Consider the following 24125-nt stretch of genomic DNA (forward strand, 5'->3'; position numbering starts at 1 on the left):
GCTGGAAGTGTACAACGACATGCTTCTAGCCGGCAGCATGTCAGACTCCATGAGGAAGGGCAGCATCACCCTAATCTACAAGCAGAAGGGGGAGATGAAAGATATAAAGAATTGGAGACCCATAACATTGTTGAATGTAGACTACAAGATCCTGTCTAAGGCCATCGCCAACCGGGTCAAGTCTGCTCTGGGACGGGTGATCCACCCGGACCAAACCTGTGCTGTACCTGGCAGGAAAATCTCAGACAGCCTAGCGCTGCTGAGAGATACCATCGCCTACGTGCAGGACAGACGGGTGGATGCCTGCCTAGTCAGCTTGGACCAGGAGAAGGCCTTCGACAGGATATCGCACACGTACATGAGGGACGTGCTCTCCAAAATGGGTTTTGGGGAGGGAATCCGAAATTGGATCAAACTGCTCTACACCGACATCCGTAGTGCAGTCCAAATCAATGGGAAAACCACCTTGGTGATCATAGTGTCTCCACTGCCAGGTAAGTATGCTAGAATATCGTCGCTCTCTCACCACCAACCTCTACCAGTACTCTGCAAAGGCAGTACGAGCCAAAATTGCAACAGCTTATACTGCATTTGTTTGCCGAGAACAGGAAAAACGACATATTGTCGCCTTTCCTTACTCGTTTCACACCTGATCTTTATCAGATTTGACCGCTATTCCTCGCTGCTCGCCTCATTTGCATTTCTTCCTTAAAAGGAAGCAGCCACTTTGCCGAATTGCTGCCGACTTGCAGTTACTGAGCATCGCCTCTGTGTGGCGCTGCTACACCGCCGACGTTTCATTCACCGAAATTGGATACAAAATGCTGGAGTAACTCAGCTGGTTAACCCAGGCAACATCTCTGGAGAGAAGGAATACTGAGAGTCAGTGGAACGGGAAACGAGAGATATCCTCGGCGTGGCTATCGCTCGAGGTCGAGGATGATGGTTCTGTTCTTAAGGGGTTGGACAGGCTAGATGCAGGAAGATTGTTCCCGATGTTGGGGAAGTCCAGAACAAGGGGTCACAGTTTAAGGATAAAGGGGAAATCTTTTACGACTGAGATGAGAAAAACATTTTTTCTACAGAGAGTGGTGAATCTCTGGAATTCTCTGCCACATAATGTAGTTGAGGTCAGTTCGTTGGCTATATTTAAGAGGGAGTTAGATGTGGCCCTTGTGGCTAAAGGGATCAGGGGGTATGGAGAGAAGGCAGGTACAGGATCCTGAGTTGGATGATCAGCCATGATCATATTGAATGGCTGTGCAAGCTCGAAGGGCCGAATGGCCTCTACTCCCGCACCTATTGTCTATGTTCCTATGACTACGTCCAACTGCTGTCTGGTTCGTTGATCGGTTTGCTAGATATGAACTGTTTTGGGAGAGAAAAATGCTCACGGCAGACCAAACGTGTTAAGCAGAAATTGGTCAGATATTGAGCTTTACACAGTGTGAAATCATGTGAAATAATCACTGAATTTAATTTTAAATGAATGTACCTGCATGTTATACTGTTTAGTTTGGAGATACAAACAGATCCACTGAGTTCGCACCGACCAGCGATTTTTGTTACAGATTTGACAATTTTATTTGGCGGCCAATCAAACGCTGTCTCTAAGGGGGTTGCATCCAATCATCAACCAGCTTGCTTTAAATTTCCGGCCAATCAGCAAATAGATCTCCTCCCGTCCAATTAGCCGCTGTCTCCAAGGACATTGTGTCCAATCACATAATTAGCAGCTACGGTAAAGTTTGGAAGCCGGCGGAGCTACTGACAGGCAAAGGGAGGGAGCAGGAGAGATTCACACCGTGTAGAATCCATAGCACCTAGTGTACAATTTCATAATATATACTAAATAACTGGGCTGACACACCTTGGCTGGGAATCTGGGGTTCACCAAAATTGTTCCCAATTGGGCCCCGCACCCCCTAAGGCCGGCCCTGCACAGAACCAAGGCCCTTAACGCCACCAGTAACGCGAGGTCACAGACTGTGCAACAGGTCTCATCCTGTTAAAACAAGGATCTTGGTTCTTGGTCCTCCAAAATATTCAAAATGGAAGTTAAACTGGAGGTGGCGGAAGGTGGACTTCAGGGCGACTACGGGCATCAGTCGCTTACGTTAGCAGTCGCCGAAATAAATCGCAAAGTGGGACAGGCCCTTTAAGCAAAAAAAGATTCTTGGAAAAGAAGAGCTACCTTAAATTCAGTTGCATCTAGTTCCATGCTTTAATTGTGCGGGGGAAGAATGAATTGCTGTACACATCTGTATTAGTAGCTGGTATCTCAAATTGGATCGAATGCCCTCGTCTGCTCCTAATAGGTCTGGTGTAGGTTTGGTATATCGAGCTGACCATTTAATATTTTATAAAAACGGGTCAAACGGTGAGCTTCACGTCTGTCTTCGAGAGGGTTCCACCCCGACCAGTGAATTCATAAGTTTGGTAACACTCGCTTCTCTCTCATAGGTATTTGCAACAAATCGAACTGCATGTGCATATTATTAGTAGAAACTAAGAACTGCAAATAAAATGTGTAAGAAGGAACTGCAGATGTTGGTTTACACCGAAGATAGACACAAAAAGCTGGAGTAACTCTGCGGTTCAGGCAGCGTCTCTGGTGAAATGGAATAGGTGACATTTCAGGTCGAGACACTTCATCCGGCTGAGAGTCGGGGAAGGGCAAACTAGAAGTATGGGAAGGTGCAGAACAAGCAGAGCCTGTGTCGATGATTCAGGATAGCTGGAGCCCATAGTGGACTGGGGACGCGGTGATATCCAAGAAATACAAATGGTGAAATTCGCAAGAGGGTTAGGGTGGAGACGGGTAGAGAGGGGATCCTCTATCATCTTAGGTTTGTACGGTACTCGAAAGGGGGTGGACAAATATAATCGCTGCCTTCAATTTCTTGCGAGTGGTGGCATTGTATGCGGACCTGGGGGTGACATGACCTCCACTTGCATGAAGACAGACAGTCTGAAGGCGGATCTGGGTGGAAAATGCAACTCTTGCTTACTGCCCCCCACAACCCACTTGCCAGATACAAAACTCGAGGGTTTAGAGAAGGTCACTCGAAAGTCAAGTCAAGTCAAGTCACATTTATTTATATAGCACATTTAAAAAACAACTCTCGTTGGCCAAAGTGCTTTACATTCGTTATAAGAATAGTATAAACAAACAAACTACATAAATACATACATGTAGTCCTCGCTCAGAGGACGTCACGAAAGGCTCGGGAGTACAGATAAGTTTTTAGTCTGGACTTAAAGGAGTCGATGGAGGGGGCAGTTCTGATGGGAAGAGGGATGCTGTTCCACAGTCTAGGAGCTGCAACCGCAAAGGCGCGGTCGCCCCTGAGCTTATGCCTGGACCGCGGGATGTTCAGTAACCTCAAGTCGGCCGATCTGAGGGACCTGGAGGTGGTGTGGTGGGTGAGCAGACGTTTAATGTAGGTGGGGGCAAGCCGATTGAGGGTTTTGTAGACATAGAGGAGAAGGGCGAAAGGGAAGAAGTTGCAGACGTGAAGAGTCACCGTCTATCTGGAACGCGGGGGACGCGAGGAGAATCGCTGCTTTCATTTCTTTAGGATTGGTGGCAACAATGGGACCTGCCAGACAGGTCATTTAATTGATGATGGTCTCCTGGTCTTATCTCACCCCCAGATATTCACCCCCACCCCCACCCAAAGAAGGCATTGCTGGAATGAAAGTAATTAACAAACAATAAACGACGAATGCCAGAAAGGGCTTTTGTTTTCCTTTTACACAGCGATTGTTTTTGCTTTGGAGAAGAAAAAATGCCGGTGCACGCAGAGGTCACAATGTCATTCAAAAGTCAAGGGGATCTCTACTTTAAAGCGAGAATAATGAATTTCTAGAGGGAGATGGTTTGTACAATACTCGAAAGGGGGTGGACAAATATAATCGCTGCCTTCAATTCCTTGCGAGTGGTGGCCCTGAATGTGGACCTGGGGGTGACATGACCTCCACTTACATGGAGACAGACAGTCTGAATGCGGACCTGGGGGGAAATGCAGCTCTTGCTTCCATCGCTACCCCCCCCCCCCCCCCCCCCGCAACCCACTTGCCAGATACACAACCAGAACATCTCCCTTATACCTCTCTCTGCAAGACCAAGTAAATAGAGTCGCTTTTATTATCAGCAATTATGTCACTGTTAAAATGTAGAAGTCAGCTCTCGACCCGAAACATGATCTGTGCATATTCTCCAGAAATGCTGCCTGATCCGCTGAGTTACACCAGCACTTAGTGTCTATCTTTTGTGTAAACCAGCATCTGCCATTCCTTCTTATCTCAACCTGTTGCCTGGCCCGCTGTCTTACTCCATCACTTCGTGTTTTGATTTACAAACCTTAGGACATTTTATAATCAGTTAGGGAGTTCAAAACAGTGAAGGAATAGCCTACATATCTGTGGTTGTTAAATATTTAAAATAGGTATGTGCTGTACTCGAAAGGGAAGAAGTTGCAGACGTGTAGAGTCACCGTATATCTGGAGTGGGGGGGGGGGGGGGGGGGGGCGACAAGGAGAATCACTGCTTTCATTTCTTTGGGATTGGTGGCCACCAAATACGGACCTGGGAGAAACACGACCTTCGCTTACATGAGAACAATGAGTTTAAGAGTTTAAAATAGTCCCATTTCAGTTTAAGGGAGTCATAGTTACACCCGCCTAGAAGGAGAAGTCACTTGTACTTACATCCCCCCCCCCCCCTTCTTTCTCGTGTAACCAGTTCCACAGTTCCCCACATTGTTTGTCTTTTGAGATCACACCTTCCCGAGCCAACAATGGGACCTTCCAGACAGGTCATTTAATTGATCCTGGTCTCCTGGTCTTTTCTCACCCCCAGCTCTTCACCCCCCCCTCCCCACCACCACCACCCCACCCAAAGAAGGCATTGCTGGAATGAAAGGAATTGACAAACAAAAAACGAAGAAAGCCATAAAGAGCTTTTGATTTCCTTTCACACAGCGATTGTGAACACTAAGCACACTACAAAAAAGAGTTATTCGTATAGTAAACAATGTAGGATATCATGAACACACCAATATACTGTATTTAAAATTACACACCTTAAAGATTAAGGATCTGGTAGAATATTAGACTGCACAAATAATTTTTAAAGCAAAAAATAAACTGCTACCTGTAAACATACAAAAACTGTTCAAAGACAGAGAGGGGGGTTATAACTTTAGAGGGAAACTAAACTTGAAACAGCATTATGCTCGGACCAATTTAAAAAGTATGTGTACTTCCATTTGTGGGGTGGTTTTGTGGAATGGTCTTGACGAAACGATTAAACAAAGTATGAATATAATGCAATTTAAAAAATGTACAAAAGATATATCTTTGAAAAGTACAGTAATGAGGAAGGAGAATGTAAATCTCACAGATGTTAATGGTGCTTGTTCTTTTTGTTCTTTTTTTTTGTTCTTTTCTTCTTAATAGCTTGATTGGAGTAGTTTTATTTGAATTGTCTGTTTAGTTTATTTTATTGAATTTTGCATTTGTTAATGGTGAAGAATGGGGGTAGGACTTGACAAGCATAGGCTTCTTCCTATCCCTTTTCGAACGAGTCTAATGTGTATTATGTTGAAATTGGCTTTTGATTTTTTAATTTATGTATGTATATATATGTTATGTATATGTGTATGCGTTCCCCACAGTGGAAAGTTTTGATTCTGCTGTGGGGGGACGTTTGTGTTGAACTCTATAATGTGTCCATTTTATTCATTTTTTAAAAACTTTTTCTATGGTTTGTATGGAAACTTATTATTTAATTTATGTAAAGCACTTTGGTGTCAATGCGAGTTGACTTAAAACGTGCTATATAAATAAAATTTACTTACTTACTTACTGTATATGTGTATATGTATGTATGTATATATGTACATGTATATGTATGTATGTGTGTATGTATTTATGTATATATATATGTATATATATAATTTTCCTTTTCGGGATCTCTACTTTAAAGCGAAAATAATGAATTTTCAGAGGGGGGAGGTTTGTACGGTACTCGAAAGGGGGTGGACAAATATAATCGCTGCCTTCAATTCCTTGCGAGTGGTGGCCCTGAATGTGGACCTGGGGGGTGACATGACGTCTACTTACATGGAGACAGACAGTCTGAATGCGGACCTGGGGGGAAATGCAGCTCTGCTTACAGCCCCGGCTCCAACGTCCCCCTCCCTCCCACTACCCACTTGCCAGATACAAAGGGGGTGCGGCAAGAAGAAAGGAGGAGGCGGAGACAGTGGGCAGAGGGAGAGCTGGGATGGGGAGGAGAAAGCAGGGACTACCTAAAATTGGAGGTCAATGTTTATACCGCTGGGGTGCAAACTGCCCAAGCGGAATATGAGGTGCTGCTCCTCCAATTTACGGTGGGCTCTGACCATGGAGGTTGGAGGAGGTGCAGGTGAACCTCTGCCCCACCGAAAATACTGCTTGGGTCCTTGAACGGACTCGAGGGGGGGGGGGTAAAGCGACAGTTGTAGCATTTGTCGCTTTACCATTGGCAGGAAATGCTACACTTGTCGCTTTACCTCCCCCTTTGACTCCATCCAAGGACCCAAGCAGTTGTTCCAGGTGCGGCAGATGTTTACCTGCACCTCCTCCAACCTCATCTATTGCATCCCCTGCACCAGGTGTCAGCTGATCTACATCGGTGAGACCAAGCGCAGGCTCGGCGATCGTTTCGCTGAACACCTCCGCTCGGATCACAATAACCAACCTGATCTCCCGGTGGCTCAGCACTTCAACTCCCCCTCACATTCCCAATCCGACCTTTCTATCCTGGGCCTCCTCCATGGTCAGAGTGAGGCCCACCGTAAATTAGAGGAGCAGCACCTAATATTTCGATTGGGTAGTTTACACCCCAGCGGTATGAACATTGACTTCTCCAATTTCAGGTAGTCCTTGCTTTCTCCTCCCCTTCTCACCTCTCCCTCAGCCCACTGTCTCCGCCTCTTCCTTTCTTCTTCCCGCAGCCCCCACCCTCACATCAGTCTGAAGAAGGGTCTCCACCCCCAAATGTCACATGTTCCTTCGCTCCATAGATGCTGCCTCACCCGCTGAGTTTCTCCAGTATTTTTGTCTACGTTCGATTTTCCAGCATCTGCAGTTCCTTCTTAAACATGTTCTCCAGAGATGTTGCTAAACCCATTGAGTTATTTTAGTATTTTGTGTCAATTTACAGGGAAAGGAAGCCCTTTTTTGGAGAAGGTTTTTTTTGGTGTAATTGTAAATATTACTGAACAAGATAACGGAACTTGTCCATTTGTCGATATGGTCATTTGCTAAATCCAATTCCGATTCTTCTCTTCCCTTTAAGTCTTTTCCCTCATTCATTAAGTAGAATGTTGACCCAACGAAACCATAGTGTTGCAAGGTTACGTAGAGTAGCAGCAATTGTGAAAGATAAAATATGAGCCTTGACTATAGTCCACGGAGGGAGCAGGGCTAAAGTACAAATGTGCAAGAAAGAACTGCAGATGCTGGTTTAAATCGAAGGTAGACACTGAATGCTGGAGTAACTCAGCGGGTGAGGCAGCATCTCTGGAGAGAAGGAATGGGCGATGTTTCGCGTTGAGAACCTTCTTCAGACTGATGTCAGAGGAAGGGGCGGGACAAAGATAGAATGTAGTCGGAGACAGTAAGACTGGTGGGAGAACTGGGAAGGGGAAGGGGATGGAGAGAGAAAGCAAGGTTTCGCTTGGGTAGTTTATACCCCAGCGGTATGAACATTGAATTATCTAACTTCTGATAGCCCTTGCTTTCTCTCTCCATCCCATTCCCCTTCTCCCACTAGACTTACTGTCTCCGCCTACATTTTAGCTTGGGTGCTGTCTGTACGGGGTTTGCACGTTCTCCCCGTAACGTGCGTGGGGTTTCGACGAGATCTTCGGTTTCCTCCCACACTCCAAAGGCGTACAGGTTAATTAGTTTTGGTAAATGCAAAAATTGTCCCTAGTGGGTGTAGGATAGTGTTAATGTGCGGGGATCGCTGGTCCTGCTGGGCCGAAGGGCCTGTTTCCGGGCTGTATCTCCAAACTGAACTAAACGTACAAACTCCGTACAGACATCACCCGGCTCTCTGGCGCTATAAGCACCGTAAGGCAGCAATTATACCGCTGGTCTTTATAAAAGCTGCAACTACCACCATTTATTAATTATTAATTAAGGCATTTCCATGATAGAAAGGATTTAATTTCAATCATTCATTTAAGGTGCAATGGAGACACTTGAATTTGCGTCTCTGGAAGTGCCTCTGGATTCCTCGTTCAGTAACGTCATCTCTGCCTCGCCACCGCACCTGTTGGTGCCACAGATAGGCCCCTGACCCGCTACGTTCGTCCAGCAGTTTGCATCTGCAGTCCCGTGTGTCTCAACTCGCAGCCGTCTCTCATTGAATACCAATTCTGCCCACCGCCTCCCTAATTCCCCTGTTCCTTATCGTCTCACTCTTACCCTGCACCTACTCCCACATCACCCATTCCCCCCTCACCCCCTCATCACCTGCACCTATATCGGAGCACCCGGAATGTCGATGGTGATAGAGTCACTGGATGTGAAAGTGGATATGAAGTACTAGGCAACGATGCAGAGGAGGTTTACCAGAATTAGGATTTCATTAAGAGAATGGAGAGGTCAGACCGACTATGGAAATGTTTCTCCGGACCGCCGGAGGTTGAGGGGAGACTTGATGGAAGTCTATCGAATTATGAGAGGGGTGGACAGGTTACACAATCAGAACCTTTTACCGAGAGGGTAATATTTAAAAGTAGAGAGCATAGCGATAGGGTGAGAGGGGCAAAGATTAAAGGGGATGTGCGAGGCAGGTTTTCTACCCCAATGATGGTGAGTTTCTGGAACGCGCTGCCAGGGATGGTGGCGGAGGCTGATACGAGACAGGCGGTGAAGAGATGTTTGGATAGGCACGTGAGTATGCAGGTAATTGAAGGAAATAGATTATGTTCAAGCAGGTAAGAGTTGGTCTTGGCATCATATTCAGCACAGACACTGTGGGCCGAAGGGCTGCTCCTATGCGTACTGTTCTTTGTTACATACGGATTGTGTCTTCGCATTGTGGATATTCCGGGATATAACCTGACACTTGAAGAAACCTCCACATCAGCGCTGTAGAATGTATCCTGACTGTTCGCATCATGGCCTGGTGCGGCATTTCCAACGCACACGAGTTGCACTACCGCCTGCACTGGCCATGGATGTGTTTATATTAAATTGTGCTTTGTATTAATTCCTTGTCTTTGGAGCAGTTTTTTATTTTGTTTTTACTAACTTGCAGGATTTGTGTGTAATGTGGTTGTAATTTGCGTTTAATTAATATTGTGTGAAGCACTGAGTATGTGTGCGTGTGATGCTGCTGAAACGGCGATGTGGTTTTCATCGCAGCTGTTCATCGCAGTAGAAAACATCGACATAGAAAATAGGTGCAGGAGTAGGCCATTCGGCCCTTCGAGCCTGCACCGCCATTCAATATGATCATGCCTGATCATCCAACTCGGTATCCTGTACCTGCCTTCTCTCCATACCCCCTGATTCCTTTAGCCACAAGGGCCACATCTAACTCCCTCTTAAATATAGCCAATGAACTGGCCTCAACTACCTTCTGTGGCAGAGAATTCCACATATTCACCACTCTCTGTGTGAAAAATGTTTTCCTCATCTTGGTCCTAAAAGATTTCCCCTTTATCCGTAAACTGTGACCCCTTGTTCTGGACTTCCCCAACATCGGGAACAATCTTCCTGCATCTAGCCTGTCCAACTCCTTAAGAATCTATAAGATCCCCCCTCCATCTTCTAAATTCTAGCGAGTACAAGCCGAGTCTATCCAGTCTTTCTTCATATGAAAGTCCTGACATCCCAGGAATCAGCCTGGTGAACCTTCTCTGTGCTCCCTCTATGGCAAGAATGTATTTCCTCAGATTAGGAGACCAAAACTGTACGCAATACTCCAGGTGTGGTCTCACCAAGACCGTGTACAACTGCAGTAGAACCTCCCTGCTCCTATACTCAAATCCTTTTGCTATGATGGCATTTATATCATGTATTTTGTACAGATGACAATAAATCCGACTTGACTTCACTCTAAGTTTATATTTAACCATCGTTTTACACCCCAGTTAGTTTCTTTTTTCTGTCCTGCTCTAAACTGTCCCATTACATTCCCTGCGTTTACATACCGGTCTGTTTAACATCTCACTAAACCCTCCATGGGTATTTGAGGTCAGGACGCGGTCACCCTGAAAATCTACAGCAAATGTTCTGGAGACGGCAGCGTGCGCGGTGGATATGCGCAGGTTCAACAGCTCCTCGACACTGAAAGAGTTTTGAACCGCGAGGGACTGGGAGTTAAAATGGCTTCGAAACACCAGGTCGAGAGTTTGGCAGAGGAGACACTCTGTCCCATCTGCCTGGATTTATTCACCAACCCGGTTATCCTGGGGTGTGGGCACAACTTCTGCCGCTCCTGTATCACACAGAGTTGGGACACGGACGGGAGAAACTCCTGCCCGGAATGTAGAGAGGTGTTTACAGACCGCACCCTCAAAGTTAATCGGGCCTTGGCGAGACTGGCTGAGAAAATTCGAACACTGAGCCTGAATACGGAAGAGAAGGAAAGTAAACATCACTGCGAGAAACATCAGAAAGAACTGAAGCTGTTTTGTGAAACGGACAAGAAACTGATCTGCGTGTTTTGTCGAGATGCGCGGGAACACAAGTCTCACAGCTTCATACCGATTAAAAAAGCTGTTGCAATCTACAAGGTAAAAGCAAACCGGCTACGATCACTTCCTTGAATGTATAGTTGAATGTTTATTGTCTAACCCCCTTTCTCTCTGATTCCCAGGATCAGGTTAAATCATCCATACAATCTCTGACAACAAATAAATCAGCCATCCAGGAAATGGAAGAGCAACAGAAGCAGAAGATTTCCCAAGTCCGGGTGAGGCCTTGCTGTGTGGCATTTCTGATCGTGTTGTGTAGTTTTGTATTTTGGTTAATGCACTACAGCGTAGCGTGGCAGCAGTTAGTTGCGCTGTTTCACTGCTCCGGTGAATTCGGTTCGACCCTGACTTCAGGTATTGTCTACGTGACGCTTCCATGTCCCCTTCCCCCCGCTCTCTACCCCTCCCGTAGTACAACACTCCCCACCCCCCTCCCCTCTCCCCCCACACACACACTCCCTCCCCTGGTTCAAATCTCCCCTCACCACCCCCTCACCCCCCCCCCCCCCCCCCGTACAACTTTGTCCACTCCTCACCACCAAACCTTTCACCTCCCCAGGCACAACTCCCCACTACCCCTCCCCTGGAACAAATCTGTCCTCCCACCACCACCCCCCTCCCCAGGCACAACCCTGCCCTCCTTCACTCACACAACTCTCCCCACCACCATCCAACTCACAGTATAATTTAATGGTAAACAAGGAAGGAAATTATTTCATGGAGCTCCATCGCTCTTCCTCTTTTTTTTAGATTTTTTCCTTGTCTCATGCCTGATCAGGGGATATGGGGAGAAAACAGGAACGGGGTACTGATTCCGGATGATCAGTCATGATCATATTGAATGCTGGTGCTGGCTCGAAGGGCTGAATAGCCTACTCCTGCACCAATTGTCAATGTTTCCATGTTCTCCCCGTGACCAGGGTGGGTTCCGCCCACATCTCCCAGACATGTTGGTTTAATTGGTTGCTGTAATGAAGCTGCTGAAGGCGGGTGATCTGTGAGTCGGTGGGAGTTAATGTGGACGTGAGGGCCATCGTGTTTCAGGGAAATGTGAGGAAATGAGATTAATGGGATTATTGTAAGGAACAGCATAGATATCGATGTGCCAAATGGTCACCTTCTACTTCACAACGAAATAGAATACAGAAATATATTAAGTCACACAAGTTAAGTCACATTTATTTATATAGCACATTTAAAAAACAACTCTCGTTGGTCAAAGTGCTTTACATTTGTTATAAGAATAGTATAAACAAACAAACTACATACATATATACATGTAGCCCTCACTCAGTGGACGTCAGGAAAGGCTTGGGAGTATAGATAAGTTTTTAGTCTTGACTTAAAGGAGTCGATGGAGGGGGCAGTTCTGGTGGGAAGGGGGATGCTGTTCCACAGTCTAGGAGCTGCAACCGCAAAGGCGCAGTCGCCCCTGAGCTTATGCCTGGACCGTGGGATATTCAGCAACACCATTTCGGCCGATCTGAGGGAGGTGGAGTGGTGGGTGAGAAGACTTTTAATGTAGGAGGGGACAAGCCCATTGAGGGCTTTGTAGACATAGAGGAGGATCTTGAAATGTATACGGAACCGCACAGGGAGCCAGTGGAGAGAGGCCAGGATCGGGGTGATGTGGTCCCTTTTTCGGGTGCCCGTCAGGAGTCTCGCTGCGGCGTTTTGGACCAGTTGCAGGCAGGATAGGGAAGATTGGCTGATACCAGTGTAAATAGAGTTGCAGTAATCTAGGCAGGAGGAGATAAATGTGCGGATGCTCTCTTCGAGGTCATCAAACTGGAGGAATTGTTTTATTTTAGGTATCGTCCAAACCTACAGGAAGTTTGCTTTTAGCATGGCATTGACTTGTTTGTCAAATTTCAATGCTGAGTCAAATATTACGCCGAGGTTTTTGACGTGAGGTTTGAGTAGTGGGGTAAGGCTTCCAAGGCTGCCTGCTATCATTTTGATTGAGTCCGAGGGGCCGAGAAGGATGACCTCAGACTTACTCTCGTTTAGTTGGAGGAAGTTCTGGGCCATCCAGCACTTTATATCCTCGAGGCAGCGGGTAAGGTTACGCAGATTTGATTGTTTTTGGGCTTCAGGGGGAGATAGAGTTGTGTATCGTCTGCGTAGCAATGGAAGGAAATGTCGTGTCTTTCAATGACTTGGCCTAAGGTGAGCATATACAGGGAGAAGAGAATGGGGCCAAGGATGGAACCTTGTGGAACCCCACAGCAGAGACTAGCTGTGGAGGAGAAAGAGTTGCCAATGTTAGTCGAGAAACTCCTACCTTTGAGGTAGGAGATGAACCAGCTCAGGGCAGTGCCATCAATATTAGATCAATCTTCACCTTTCATTTGACAGGAGCAGTCAATAAGCCTCAAGTCGCGCGTCACATCTCAGTTTGCTGAACTGCACCAGATTCTCGTGAAGAAAGAGCAGCGCATTCTCGGAGAGATCAAGGAGGATGAAGAGAAGATTCTAAGTCCAATGGAGAAAAATCTTCAAGACATTCAAGAGAATTTAAACTCTATTGAGGAAAAACTCTCAAATCTGAAGGGGCGAATGGAACAAACAGACATCGTGTTATTTCTGAAGGTCAGGGGTTATGTTTCAATCTCGTTCAATGAAACTGCAGTCACAACATTGGGAGCGATATATTTGCAAAAATGCAACTTTTATCAATTCCTATATTTATGCAACGTCACTCATACAAACACGCTCTGCTATCTCATAATTCATAGTAGACGAAATAGGCCATTTGACCCATTAAGTCTACTCTGCCATTCAATCATGGCCAATCTATCTTGCTCACTCAACTCCATTCTCCTGCCTTTTCCCCAAAACCCCTGACACCCGTACTAATCAAGAATCCATCTATATCTGCCTTAAAAAAATAATCCACTGATGGCCTCCACAGTCTCCTGTGGCAATGAAAACCATGGGTTCACCTCCCTCTGACTCAATAAATTCCTCCTCGTCTAAAGATGCATCCTTTTATTTGGATGCTATGGATCTGGTCCTGGATTCTTGCATCAGTGGAGACATCCTATCCGCATCCAGTCTATCCAGGCTTTTCACTATTCGGTAAATTTCAATGAGATCCCCCCCCCCCCCTCTTCCTTTGAAACTCCAGCGAGTTCAGTCCCTGTAGCGGCAGATTTTTCAGATCTTTCAGGAAATTAACTCCCTAGCCACTAATTGGTTGAGAGGGGATAAGGGGAATATCTTCGGTACGCATGCAAGCTGCCTCAGAGACTTACAGAGCTTCTACTTTCATAAAGCTTCAGCACACAGTCTTTTAATGAATATTTTCTTTATTGTAGATATAAAACAGTAAGATACATCCAAGGTTTTCCGACTTGTTCCAACAATCTTCTTCGAACTCCAGCGCATTGCTTCAGATACTAGAAAACTCTTCGTGTCTTCTTCTTCACATGAGGCTTGACATGCTTGACATGGTCGAAGGATAAACCTTCTCCCTCTCCTGTCCAAAACGAATTCCCCAACTATACTAACACGCAAGCAGTTAAGCTGCATAAACACGCCCCAAGACACGTCATAAAATCCCACCCACATTATAACGGGCTGGCTAAAATTTAAAGGAACATGCCATCCACAATGACATGCAAAATAGGCCAAATGGCCATTTCATACCGGCCCCTAATTGTTCCGAATACATAATGAGGCAATTACCAAATAACATCAAAAAAGTGGCCATTAAGGCTTAACATACATCAAAATCAAAATCAAAATATCAGGGAATAAAACCCTGTGGCTCCCTCGTCAGGAAATCAAACCGCGATCGCCCGCATGCCAGGCGTGGATACTAACCACCATACTAATGAGGAAAAAATAGCATGCACTATATATCTGCAATCACAATTCTTTCTCGACTCTTCCAATTTCGCTTTCGCCTTCTAGAAGCAAGCACAACTTAGTTATTGGTCTTATTAAAACATTGTTTTTTGATTTCAGCCGCACTATACGTACCAAACCCTGAACATCAGGCATGATTTCCAGTATTCTACCCATTAACCAAGAACCTCTAGATGCTGTAGAGTCAGCCACCAACACAATGTCGCCTGGAACAAAGTTCCTTTTAATCCTTAGCCATCGTTGTCGTTCTTGGATTAAAGGCAAATACTCTTGTATCCATCTCCTCCAAAAAAGATTTGCCATATATTGTACTTGCTTCCATCTACGTCTCATATACAAATCTTCTTTTACAAAAAGCCCAGGTGGAAGTGTTGGAATGGTTTTCAGCAGAAGAATATGATTTGGTGTGAGTACTTCCAGGTCATTAGGATCGTCAGAACCTTTCGTAATAGGTCGATCGTTTAAAATCGCCTCAATTTCACAAAACAGTGTCTGTAACCCTTCATCATCCAAAACTTGTTGTCTCAGAACGGAGCGCAGCACATTTCGTACCATACGAATTAATCGTTCCCAAATACCGCCATGATGGGAACCCATAGGAGGATTAAAGTTCCATTTTATGCCTTGTTGAAGCATAGTATATTGGATTCTATCCTGATTTAAGTCTTTGAGTGCTTTTTTTAGTTCCCTATCCGCTCCAACGAAATTCGAACCATTATCCGATCTTAACGAAGTAACTTGACCCCGTCGACAAATAAATCTCCTTAATGCCTGAATACATGAGTCCGTGTCGAGTGTAGATGCAACTTCAAGATGTACCGCTCTACTCGCCGTACAAGTGAAGATCACACCATATCTTTTCACAAGGCTACGTCCTCTCTTAACTTCCATAGGACCAAAATAATCCACCCCCACATCTGTGAATGGAGGTTTGTCTGGAGTGATCCTCTCCAAAGGCAAGTCTGCCATCTTCTGTATACCAAGTTTCCCACGCTCTCGCGTGCATATGATGCAATTTTTTATTATCTTTCTTGCTGCTGAATTAGCCTTGGTAACCCAATATTTTTTACGAAGTTGGGATAGCATGTAATTTCTTCCTCCATGCCCAATTTGTTCATGAATATGCCGTAATAATAATGTTGTTATGTAAAAGTCCTTAGCGAGAATGATAGGACGTTTCCTTTCTTCAGGCATTGCCAATCTGTTTAGGCGTCCACCCATCCGCAGAAGATCTCCTTCCCAAATTGGGTCGAGCTTATACAATTGACTACTTCTTTTTACCCCTTCTCCACCAGCTTGTAATGTTAATATCTCTTCTTTGTATTTCTGCCTTTGACAGAAAGAAATGATCGCATTTTCTGCTTTGAGGAGATCATCAAGACATAGGCTAGGTGAAGCTTCAAAAACTTGCGTCTGGAATTTGATTTCCTTTTCCCTTTCCGCAGGATTCTTCTCCAAGATACTTTCTGTTATTTGTTTCTTTTCCCGAATTTTCATCAACAATCTTGTTTTTATTTTAAGAAACCAGGCTACCGATGTTCTCAATTTATTCCATGATGAAAAGTGGGTAATTAAACTATTCACGGTGTCATATGAGTTTTTTTCAATCACATTCACCGAAATGTTTTGTTTAATTTCCGGATCTGTTGTAGAGATTTCAAATCCGAGTTCAAGCTTTGGCCATTCTCTACTTGACTTACTAAGAAACTTTGGCCCATTGATCCATCTCTTGTTATTAAGAAAGCAATTTGCTGTTTGTCCCCTAGAGGCTTCATCCGCAGGATTTTCCTTTGTATTAACATATCTCCATTGAGAAACATTAGTAGCTCCTAGTACAAAGGAAACTCTATTTGCAACAAATGTCATAAAACGTTTGTTTTCATTGTTAATGTATTTCAAAACCGTAGTACTATCGGTCCAGAAGGTAGATTCTTCCAGTTGAAATTGCAGTTCCTTTTTCAGCATTATGTCAATTTTCACAGCTAAGACTGCTGCTGTAAGTTCCATTCTGGGAATCGTCTTTTGCTTCAATGGTGCTACTCTGGCTTTTCCCATTACGAATGCAACATGCACTCTTTTGTTTACATCTTGTAGTCTTAAGTATGAAACAGTCCCATAACCACTTTCACTGGCATCCGAAAAGTGATGCAGTTGTGCATTTCCGATATTACCAATGGTTTTAGGCTTTATACACCGATCTACCTTAAACGTTGACATTTTTTGGAGGTCTTTTAACCATTCTGTCCACCTGTGCGAGGATGTTTGAGTTATACTCTCATCCCAACCAAGCTTTTCTCGACACAGATTCTGTAAAATTAACTTGGCTAGCAGTGTAAATGGTGCCAGAATCCCAAAGGATCATATACTGAACCAATCACAGATAAGATACCCCTTCTTGTGCATGGTCGTTCCTGAATTGACAATTTAAACTTAAACACATCCGTTTCCACACACCAGTGCAGTCCCAGTGCCCTTTCCATTGGCAAGTTGTCTTTGTCTAAATCCATCACCTTGGTTTCTTCGGCTCTGTCATCTGGTGGAATGCTTTCCAAAACAGCACGACTGTTGCTGACCCACTTGGTAAGTACAAATCCTCCCTTATTGCAGAGAAAGGTTAGGTGCTTCACTATTTGAATTGCCTCTAACTCGGTACGATACGGATTTTAGGCAATCGTCCACATAAAAATTATTTTTCAAAGTGGAAATTACCTCCTCTGGGAAATAATCTTTATTATCCTCTGCGGTTTTCCTCAAAGCGAAATTCGCACAACTTGGCGATGACACTGCTCCGAAAAGATGTACTTTCATTCGGTAATCAACAAGGTCTTGCTGCACATCCCCTTCAGGCCACCATAAGAATCGCAGATAATCAATATGTTTACCAGTTACTTTCACTTGATAAAACATTGCTCTGATATCAGCCATCAAAGCTATCGGTTCTTGCCTAAATTTGATGAGAACTCCAAGGAGCGAGTTAGTAAGGTCTGGACCTTGCAGTAATTCACTGTTAAGTGATGTCCCTTTAAAGACTGCCGCGCAGTCAAAGACCACCCTCAATGTCCCTTTCTTCGAGTGGTACACCCCATGGTGCGGAATATACCAGATCTCTCCATCATCTCGATATAGTTGATTCATTGGTATCCTTTCAGCATAATCATTATTAATCATATTCTGTAAGAAGGATGTATATTCCTCTTGAAATTTCGTGTTCTTAACAAATTTACGTTTCAAACCATGAATACGTTGTTCAGCCATATAGCGATTATTTGGTAAATTGACACTTTCCTTCTTGAAAGGTAAATCCAAACAATAATGTCCATTTTTCATCTTAACTGAATGGTTCATAATATCTAAGAATTTAATTCTTCTCTAGACATTTCTTCATGTTCTTGGCTGGTACTTTCATTGAAGTCATGATTATATTGCTTCATTAACAGCTTTTCCAATTTACCTGTAGATATTTGGTTAACAGCAACAGCACGGCAATTCATTTTGCTGGTGCTTTCCTTATTCTTACCCAAGGAGCCATAAATAACCCATCCTAGTAGGGTCTTCATAGCATACGGTCCATCCCCTTGGCTCCTAATTATCTGTACAGGTTCTAATGCTCTCAGGGCATTCGTTCCAATAAGTAAGTCAATATCAGAATTTATATTTGTTATTTTGACTTCTTTCAGGTAAGGCCATTGCTGTAAGTCTTCACATCTGGGTACATTTTGACGACCAACAGGCATTGTTTCATGTGTGAAAACCTCTGAAATTGGAATAAAATTATCTTCATCCAAACTGGATATCTCCATATTTGTTATATAAGAACTCTGGTAATCCTTTTCTTTATTCATGGTACGCATTTGAATTTTAACTTTTTCTCCAGTAATGTCCAACCTTCTCATCAAATTCTCTGTGCAAAAAGTAGCTGAACTCCCATGATCCAGAAATGCATATGTTTGCAACACTACATTAGTTTCCCTATTTCTCACTTGTACTGGTGAAATAGAGAAAATGCATGCTTTCCCTCCGGCCCCAATATGTGCAGTTACTTGAGGAGAGGTGATAGCATTTACATCCGCTGACTCCCTTTTCTGCTCAGTATGATCTGGCTCTTTCTTTACAGTATGAAGCACATCAGGATGATTCTGCTTACATTTGTCACAAATTATTGGACACTTACAGTCTTTTACCATGTGCCCTTTCTTTAAACATCCATAGCAGATTCCATTCCTTTTTAAAAAGTCCATCTTTTTTTCATATTTCTTTTCCTTAAATTTACGACACCATCTTATGGTGTGACCTACTTCATCACAAAATGGACAGAATTCATTCTTTCTGGTCGGTGCATCCTCTTTTGCACCACCTAACACCTTCTCAGGTATTATATTGGTAGCAAAATTGCTTTTCTTAGGCCCTGTCTTTTGTTTAGTTTTGACATAGGTAGAACCCTTATAAATTGCAAGTGGCTTGGCTTCTTCAATAATCCCGCTGCATGAATCTGACATGTACCGTACTTCTCTTTCTAAATATTCCACCAGGTCTGGTAGCCTGGCTACTTGTTTGCTCTTATCACGTATTTCACCTGCCCTATCTCTCCACTTTTCTCTCATTCTTCTGGGCAACTTGCTAATGATGATTCTCATATTACTTGAAAGATTAATTTCCTCCATATAGCCAAGATTTTTCATCGAGCTGCAACATCTTCTCAGAAATATTGCATATTCACTCAATTTATCCACATCTTCTAGCTTGATTTCTTTCCAATCATGGGCCTTTTCAATGTATGCATTCGCAATCCTCTGTTCATCACCAAAACGTTCCTTCAATAATCTTCTCGCCTTTTTATAGCCCTGGTTGTCTGGCTCCATCTGACAACTTTCCACAAGCCCCTTCACCTTTCCTTGTGTGTACTTCACCAGAAACCGTAAGCGCTCTTTTTCATCCATAACTTTCTTCTCTAATACCTCTTCCAGTGCCCTCACGAAAGTTTCATATTCTAAAGGAGCTCCAGCATACGTAGGAATTTCAACTGGTGGCAAAATGAGAGATTTATTTCGTCGAGCTATAATCTCGTTGAATTCAGATTGCTTATGTGGCAGTGCCATTAGACCAACCTGATTTCCTTCTCCTTGGTCCACTGGTCCTTCTCGAGTTTGTACGGATGTTCTTATAGTAGCTAGTTTCGGTCCAGCACCCATTTGCTGAGCTGAAGGTTCACTCAACCTATTTAGTTTTTCCAATCCAAGGTATCCTGTGGACTTTGACCGTGGAATCGATTCAACTGCCAATTCACTCTGAGCAGGTCTGGCTCTCTGTCTAGAGCTTATCGCCTTTGATGATCTAGAGCTGCATCTAGACCCTTCACTTTCCAGTATGTCCCTTCTGGCTTTAGCCACCTTCAACTTTGTATCTAATTCCAGTTGTTCCTGACATCGCGCCATTTCTTCTTGCTGTCGCTTTGTCTCATCTTGCTGTCGGGCCATCTGTTGCATCATCTCTTCTTGCTGTCGGGCCATCTCATGTTTTTTCTTCATAGCATCCGCTTCTATTGAGAGCGCTGCTAACTCAGCCTTTGCTCCCAAACGAGCAGAAGCCCTCGAAACCGAACTGGCTGAGCTACCAGATTTACGGCCTGATCTTGGTGAAGATACATTTGAGATACTATCTTCCGGTGCTATTTCATCACCTTCTTCTTCTGGCTGGCTATCTTCTTTTCTGCTACCTTTACTTTTACTAACTTGCTCTAACCATCCTTCTACAACTTCTTTGGATTCATCATAATACTCCGTATTTTCACAATCCCACTTAAAATGTCTTTCACGCTCCTCTGGAGAACGCTCTGCCTCCAGCAGTGTGTCCTGCTTCTCTTTCAGCTCATGGTTAAGGCTACTTATCAGGCGTAATTTCTCTACCACCTTGTCCTGGTTCTCTTCTGATTCCATGAGTGTCTTCACACTTTCAAACAGCTTTCTAATCTTCTTCCCCAACTTGTTCCTATCCAATTCAGCCTCCTTGAGAACATAACTTCGACCTTTCTCAGTGAGTTTAAGTTGTCTGGCTGGTCTTTCTTCACCACCATGTGGCTCTTCTGGCATAGCTCTGCCCTCATCTTCCTTCATGATTTAAAAGAGGTCTTGGCAGATTGCCAAGTCTTTAAATTAGTCGAAAAAAAGTCTCTGCTTCTGAGTGACTTTGTTATTATCAACAATTTCTTCCAAAACTAAAACATACTGATAATGTAGAGAACCTCTCTCTAATTCCAGGTGCAAAATAAATGATGCTAATACCAATGGAATGCTCCTTTATCTCTTTGATTCAAAACAATCCAAGGTCGGTCTGCCTTTCCCAGACACGCTGGAGAAAACAGCTTGTTGAGCTCTATTACAGAATTCTTTCAATTAAAACCGTAATTTTTATTCAAAAGGTAATAATCAATTCGTACTCACAATCCAGTGATACGTCTTCCGATGCGTTCCGATGCTGTTGATAGACCTCAAGGCTCCTCCTGGCCGAGATCTTCTTCAGTTCCACGATTGGAACCAATCTTCTTTGGCTGCGCCTTTTCGAGGTCTTAGCCTTCGTCCTGCTCTGGCCGCACCTCTCCTAGGTCTTAGCCTTCGCACTTCGATCTTCTGTCCCTATCTCAGGGACTGGTATTTACCCCCGCCGGAGGTTCGCTTTTACTTATCTTCTTCTTCTTCTTCTTCTTCTGTCCCAATCTCTGGGACTGGCAATTACCCCCTGCCGGAGGTATCCTTCGACTTAATGTAGCGGCAGATTTTTCAGATCTTTCAGGAAATTAACTCCCTAGCCACTAATTGGTTGAGAGGGGATAAGGGGAATATCTTCGATACGCATGCAAGCTGCCTCAGAGACTTACAGAGCTTCTACTTTCATAAAGCTTCAGCACACAGTCTTTTAATGAATATTTTCTTTATTGTAGATATAAAACAGTAAGATACATCCAAGGTTTTCCGACTTGTTCCAGCAATCTTCTTCGAACTCCAGCGCATTGCTTCAGATACTAGAAAACTCTCCGTGTCTTCTTCTTCACATGAGGCTTGACATGCTTGACATGCTTGACACGCTTGACATGCTTGACATGAGGCTTGACATGCTTGACATGCTTGACATGGTCGAAGGATAAACCTTCTCCCTCTCCTGTCCAAAACGAATTCCCAACTAAACTAACACGCAAGCAGTTAAGCTGCATAAACACGCCCCAAGACACGTCATAAAATCCCACCCACATTATAACGGGCTGGCTAAAATTTAAAGGAACATGCCATCCACAATGACATGCCAAATAGGCCAAATGGCCACTTCACCCTCCATGTGTATTTGAGGTCAGGTCAGGACACGGTCACCTAGAACACGTTCACCCTGAAAACCTACAGCAAATGTGCTGGAGACCAAAGATCTTATAGCGGAGCTTCTTACACACTCCTCGCCAATAGAGTTCGTTCCCTGACACTGCGGCGCGTTGATTGGACAAACGTGGTATCTCAGGTGTGTTTAGCGCCTCCCCGTAAGTGTAGTCAGGAAGTGGCGAGAATGGCTGCCGAACAGCAGGTTGCGAGTTTACGCGAAGAACTAATTTGTCCCGTCTGCCTGGATATCTTCACCGATCCGGTGTCCCTGCAGTGCGGGCACAACTTCTGCCGCTCCTGTATCACACTGTGCTGGGAAAGAGACGGGAGAAACTCCTGCCCGGAATGTAGAGCGGAATTTGCAGACGGCACCCTCATTGTGAATTGGGCCTTGTCAAGTCTGGCTGAGAAAACTCAAACATTAAACCTGAATCAGAAAGTGAAGGAAAGTAAACTTCACTGCGAGAAACATCAGGTAGAACTGAAGCTGTTTTGTGAAACTGACAAGAAACTGATCTGTGTGATCTGTCGAGACGCGCGGGAACACAGAGATCACCGCTTCATACCGATAGAAGAAGCCGTTGAAAACTACAAGGTAAAAACAAACATATTTTGAGCACATGAATTCTACAGCGTTTTTTCTCATGTACAACACTTTCATTTCACTTTTTGTTTTTACAAACCCATTTTCAGGCTCAGATGAAATCTTCCATAGAATCTCTCACGAAAAAAAATTCAGAGATACAGGAAATGGAACAATTGCAGAAAACAAAGATTTCTGGAGTTAGGGTAAGGTCTCGTCCTTCGCTGTATGATCCCGTGTAGATTTAATCCCCTTGTGGCAACATAACAATATCCACATTTCTCTTCACAGGCACAGTCCCACAGTCTGCAGTCCCACATCACATCACACTTCAATAAAAAGCGACAGATTCTCGCTGAGGAAGAGCAGCGTTTACTCAAAGATCTCGGGGAAGCAGAGGCGAAGAGTCTAGATATAATGGAGAAACATCTTCAAGCAATTCAAGAGAAATTAAATTCCATTCAGGAGAAACTCACAAAGCTACAGGAACAGATGGATCAAAAAGACAGTGTGATATTTCTAATGGTGAGAATTTATTTTCATTTTTGGCCAAACCAAGTGCCCACAGAAAATGCACAACTTCTCGGGAATAAGTGGAGACCTTGACACTAAATGTTTGATTGTTTCTCTGTTTCCCAAGTTAAATATTGCCTTTAAACTGACACTAAAATCCAGGTACACTTGCATGCTGTGAGTGTGTCTGGTGCAGCGGGTGTGAGAGGCAGTGCATGAATTAATGGGAACTGACATTCAGTTACAGAACTTGACATTTATGCCAGATATATATAATCTAAATCCTGTTTGTATAATCAGTGTTTCATAACTTTGGGGTGTTTTGCTTGACCCATCGTATGAAATCCTTTGATAATGTAAAAACCATTATCAATACATTCCTTTTAGAGTTGCAAGTAAATATGTCCCGTGTGGTATAGAAACATAGAAAATAGGTGCAGGAGTAGGCCATTCGGCCCTTGGAGCCTGCACCGCCATTCAATATGATCATGGCTGATCATCCAACTCAGTATCCTGTACCTGCCTTCTCTCCATACCCCCTGATCCCTTTAGCCACAAGGGCCACATCCAACTCCCTCTTAAATATAGCCAATGAACTGGCCTCAACTACATTCTGTGGCAGTAATTCCACAGATACACCACTCTCTGTGTGAAAAATGTTTTTCTCATCTCGGTCCTATCCTTATCCTTAAACTGTGACCCCTAGTTCTGGACTTCCCCAACATCGGGAATAATTTTCCTGCATCTGGCCTGTCCAACCACTTAAGAATTTTGTAAGTTTCTATAAGATCCCCCCTCAATCTTCTAAATTCTAGCGAGTACAAGCCGAGTCTATCCAGTCTTTCTTCATATGAAAGTCCTGACATCCCAGGAATCAGTCTGGTGAACCTTCTCTGTACTCCCTCTGTGGCAAGAACGTCTTTTCTCAGATTAGGAGACCAAAACTGTACACAATACTCCAGGTGTGGTCTCACCAAGACCCTGTACAACTGCAGTAGAACCTCACTGCTCCTATACTCAAATCCTTTT

The 24125-nt window shown here is 44.1% G+C and overlaps 2 protein-coding genes across 2 annotated transcripts; both read left to right on the top strand.

Moving 5' to 3' along the window:
• The first annotated feature begins 8871 nt into the window (after positions 1-8871).
• Positions 8872-19630, top strand: LOC116989914 (nuclear factor 7, ovary-like). The gene is made up of 5 exons (XM_033047467.1): positions 8872-8967; positions 10269-10805; positions 10889-11071; positions 13125-13358; positions 19604-19630. Exons 1-5 carry the CDS (start codon positions 8872-8874, stop codon positions 19628-19630), a joined length of 1077 nt encoding a protein of 358 aa, XP_032903358.1.
• Positions 19631-22145: 2515 nt separating this feature from the next.
• LOC116989791 (nuclear factor 7, brain-like) lies at positions 22146-23481 on the top strand. The gene is made up of 3 exons (XM_033047373.1): positions 22146-22595; positions 22694-22789; positions 22875-23481. Exons 1-3 carry the CDS (start codon positions 22185-22187, stop codon positions 23187-23189), a joined length of 822 nt encoding a protein of 273 aa, XP_032903264.1. The 5' UTR covers positions 22146-22184; the 3' UTR covers positions 23190-23481.
• The last annotated feature ends 644 nt before the right edge of the window (positions 23482-24125 follow it).

The sequence above is a fragment of the Amblyraja radiata genome, chromosome 30 (assembly GCF_010909765.2).
Source record: "Amblyraja radiata isolate CabotCenter1 chromosome 30, sAmbRad1.1.pri, whole genome shotgun sequence".
Lineage (NCBI taxonomy): Eukaryota > Metazoa > Chordata > Chondrichthyes > Rajiformes > Rajidae > Amblyraja > Amblyraja radiata.